This window comes from Anser anser (genome assembly GCF_964211835.1).
Source record: "Anser anser genome assembly, chromosome: 29".
In the NCBI taxonomy this organism is placed as follows: domain Eukaryota; kingdom Metazoa; phylum Chordata; class Aves; order Anseriformes; family Anatidae; genus Anser; species Anser anser.
The window spans coordinates 928846-933176 of NC_139750.1; the positions used below are offsets into that span (position 1 = coordinate 928846).

Genomic DNA, 4331 nt, shown 5'->3' on the forward strand with positions numbered 1-4331 from the left:
CAGAGTCTTAGAGGGAGGGTTTGGTGTTCTGTTTTGAGTACCCAGACAGTGTTTAAGGCATGGGGTAGATATTTGATTAGGGTTTTATTATGCGGTTTGTTATGGGACAAGGGTTGGTGTTAAGGCTAGCAGTTTAATGTTAGCGATTAAGGGCTAGGGATTAACTAGAGGAATTGGTTAAGACTAGTGGTAACCGGTGATGTGTTTGGGGGCTTAAGTTAAAGGTAAGATTTGAGGTTGTAAATTAGACTGGATTAGACTTGCGGATTCCTTTCAGGGTGAGAGATGGCATTAGGTTATCATCAGGTTTTCAGGTTCCTGGTTAGAAAAATTGCCAGGACATGACATGAATGTTTTCCTAGTGAGTTTTGCAGAAGCATCAGCCTTACCCGAGCCCCTCCTAACTCTTCAAAATCTTTCCTTTCTGTTAGCCAAGTCCCTCTTCTCTCCCCCAGATCTCCCACCGTTATTATTCCAGCTTCCCCCTGGCCTCCCGTAATGTGTCACCCTGTTGGGGGCAGCTTTCTGATGGCCTTTATGACCTCAGAGGCTCTGTCTCCCTGCTGTTGGCCAGCCAGGCTCTGGGACAGAAGTGACCTCACAGCCAGCATCCACAGGACCATAAGGAGCTGTTGTGCTCTGGAGGCCTCTTCCCAGCCCACCCAGGAGCAGTGGGTGCAGGGGATGCCCTGCACAATCCCTCAGGTACTCTGCCTGCCAAGCAGCTCATGCTTCAGAAGGTCTTCCGCACATCCAGACTCATGTTTCCTCATGCAGCCTTTAGTTCCTCCAGGGCATCCTGAAGGGAATGGCCACCTCTGTGTGGGAAATTGAATTAAGAACTGAATATATATTTTAGGCCAATGTTGAGAACTCTGCAATGTTGAGAACTCTGCAACTTCTCTGTTGAGAAGGAGTTAGTGTGAAAGTCGTGACAACTAGCATTGCTTTATTCAGCTGGTTTCCCAGCAGACCATACCTCCAAAAAGAAGTGATCTTGAGACTCTGTCTGTCCCACTGCCCGTGATGGCACCCTGTGGAAACAGCCTATGGCACTTGGGCTCATTCAGGTTCATCTCACCACACTCACACCATGGGCAGTCTCAGATGGACAAGGCAAACATGGACTTCAGATGTAGTCATTTAGTCTCAATAGCGGGAGGAACAAAAAAACCTGTGTGAACTGGGAGGAGAGCCCAGTGCTGGGAGCAGTGGTTGTGAGGGGCTGCTCTGCGACCATTACCCTAGAGCAGGATCTCCCAGGATGTCCAGAGAAGGGCCGAGCCCAGCCCCTGCTCTGCTGGTCCTCCCTGTCTCTCCCAGGAGGCCAGATGAGCCCAGCCCCTCCCCTGCTCTCCGCAACTCCCTGTCCTCTCTCCAACCCAGCCCAGCCCAGCAGAACAGCCCAGGATGCGATGGCACACAAACAGGAAACAAAGAAGGGGAGGTCAGTGGCAGTGTCCCTGCTGCTGCCATCTGTAGGAGATAAACCCTACCGATCCACCTTCTCAGACAGCCTGCAGCCCCCCAGGCCAGCCCCACTCCCCAGCACAGCACAGCACCACACTGCCGGCCCTGGGGCTCCTCAGGCAGCACCACCGCACACACACAGCGCCCTGCTCTGCTCCCAGCACACCCCATGTCCCACACAGCCTTGCCCCAGCCCACCACGTCTGGGCTGGCCTCAGCAGCCATTCCTGCAGCCCCTGCCCATGCTGCCCACAGCCCCCGAGCTGGCGGGGCTGCTCTGCAGAGCGAGGGGGCTGTGGTTAGCGGGGCCGTGGGGGCACTCTGCAGGGCCGTGCTGGTCAGGCTGGGAAGGCAGAGCCATCTGGTGGGGGGCGCTGCCACTGACTGCCTCCCACACAAGTGGTTCTTTGGCCACGGAGGGTGGGCACAGATAGCCGGCCTTCTTCAGAGTCAGAGACTCATGAAAGAGAAACAAGGAAATCAGGGAGCCTCCTTCAAGTCTATTCCTTTGCAGTATCTATGAGAGCAGCTTTGGGAGAAGAGCTGAGCCTTCAGGCACTGCCCTCAGCACATCCCCTTTTACGCTGGAGATGCTGCTACGGAGCCAGCTGTGTTAGAGAAGTGCCCCTGGCCTGTCCCTGCCTGTGGACACAGGACTGCCCCACAGCAGCACAGTGAGCAAGTGACAAGAGCAATCAGGCCTCACAGCAACACAAGGGCTCTGAAGGAGAGCGTGGGAGGTGAAAGAGAGCAGCTCGGGAAAGACCAAGCCTTGGGGCTCCCTGGCATTGCTGCTCTGCCAGGACTCTTTTCCCCCCACCTCATCACACAGCTAAGTGCCCCTTTAGCTCCACCACAGGTCTCTGAGGGAGGATCTCAGACAAGCAAGTCACTGCAGGGTCCTTTCTTTTATTTAAATATATCTGAAACAAACTTTAAATACAAGTTGTTTTCACTGAGTCTCAGAGTCACCCAAGACAGGTGGGTGTTTACATGGAAGAAGATGAACAAATCATTTCTTTTTGTACAATATTACCAGAAGAAATGCAAAGCAAAATGAGAAAAAAATAAAAAATACATCTCACCTGTAATGAGTTATATTATGAGTGGTATGAGAAGGAAGATAGACAGTTTATCACTTCTGAAAAACAGTCATGAGGTTCCAAACTGCATCCTTCAGATCCTGGTTCCTCGTGCTATAGATGAGGGGGTTCACTGCTGGAGGCACCACCGAGTACAGAACTGCCAGCAAAAGATTCAGGGACGAGAAGGACATGGAGGGGGGCTTCAGGTAGGCAAAAAAGGCAGTGCTGAGAAACAGGGAGACCACAGACAGGTGAGGGAGGCATGTGGAAAAGGTTTTGTGCTGGCCCTGCTCTGAGGCAATCCTCAACACAGCCCTGAAGATCTGCACATAGGACAGCACAAGGAAAACAAAACACCCAGATGCTAAAACAGCACTAACCACAAGCAGCCCAGCTTCTCTGAGGTAGGCATCTGAGCAGGAGAGCTTGAGGATCTGGGGGATTTCACAGAAGAACTGGTCCAGGGCATTGCCTTGGCAGAGCGGGAGGGAAAAGGTATTGGCAGTGTGCAGCACAGCATAGAGAAAAGTACTGCCCCAGGTAGCTGCTGCCATGTTGACACAAGTTCTGCTGTCCATTATTGTCCCATAGTGCAGGGGTTTGCAGATGGCAACGTAGCGGTCATAAGCCATGATGGTGAGAATATAAAATTCTGCTGAGATGAAAAAGACTAACAGAAAGGCTTGGGTAGCACAGCCTGCATAGGAAATGGTCGTGGTATCCCAGAGGGAATTGGCCATGGCTTTGGGGACAGTGGTGGTAATAGTGCCCAGGTCGAGGAGGGCAAGCTTGAGGAGGAAGAAGTACATGGGGGTGTGGAGGCGGTGGTCGCAGGCTACGGCTGTGAGGATGAGGCCGTTGCCCAGGAGGGCAGCCAGGTAGATGGCCAGGAAGAGCCCGAAGTGCAGGAGCTGCAGCTCGCGTGTGTCTGCGAATGGCAGGAGGAGGAACTCATTGGGGAAGCTGCTGTTGGACATTTGCTGTCTCTGGGACCGGTCCGTTGAGAAAAAGAGAGAGAAAAGTTAGAGAAACTTCTCTGAGCAAAACCCACTCCTTCTCTCACAGAAATAACCACTCTCTGAGCTTGCATTTCAGCTATGGTAGTGACACTGCAGGGCAGGGACTCTTAGCCTCCTCGTTGTGTATCACACTGCAGGACACAGGCTCCTCTCCTCTTCTGGAGGTCCAGCTGAGGAGGAGGTGGCTCATGCCCTAAAGCCCCTGAGGGCAGAGGCTGTGCTGGGTGTCAGAGGAGAGCAGGGGGTTGCTGCAGAGAAGGTGCCTGCACTGCAGGCCTGGCAGGGAGTGCCTGAACCCCCCCTCCCTTGGCATTTCAGGCAGCAGCTTCCCTGTCCCCACATCTCCTCCCTGCCATTGCTCACAGACCCTGTCCCACTTGCTGTGTGCTCAGCTCTACTCTGCAGACACCTCCTGTGCCTGGAGACTTAAAGGGACATCTCCCTGTGTTTGGTGGCTAAGGAACAGCTCTCACCTGTCCTGAGAGACCTTCAGGGCAGGAAAGTGAAAGAAGAGACCCCAGAGTGTGCTTTCTCTTCAGGTAGTGCAGGAGTTGGACTTCCCTTTCAAGAATCTCCCCCAGAAATGCCCTGGGGTTGCAGTGGTGATGTGAGCATCCTGGCCCATGTAGCAGCCCCCTGTCAGCAACAGGACTATGCTCTGCCTTGGCCTTCTGGTCCTTCCATCCACAGCTTCTCCCCGCACTGCCCTGGGCAGCTCCCCAGGCAGGCTGGGTGCTGAGCCTGGCAGGCGGCAGAG

At 53.7% G+C, this 4331-nt stretch overlaps 1 protein-coding gene across 1 annotated transcript; it reads right to left on the minus strand.

Annotated features, from left to right (window-relative positions):
• Positions 1–2605: 2605 nt before the first annotated feature.
• Positions 2606–3715, minus strand: LOC310887736 (olfactory receptor 14C36-like; the record flags this gene model as incomplete). The annotated part of the gene is made up of 1 exon (XM_083813909.1): positions 2606–3715. The coding sequence occupies exon 1, from the start codon at positions 3530–3532 to the stop codon at positions 2606–2608; it is 927 nt and encodes a 308-aa protein (XP_083670035.1). The 5' UTR covers positions 3533–3715.
• Positions 3716–4331: the final 616 nt, after the last annotated feature.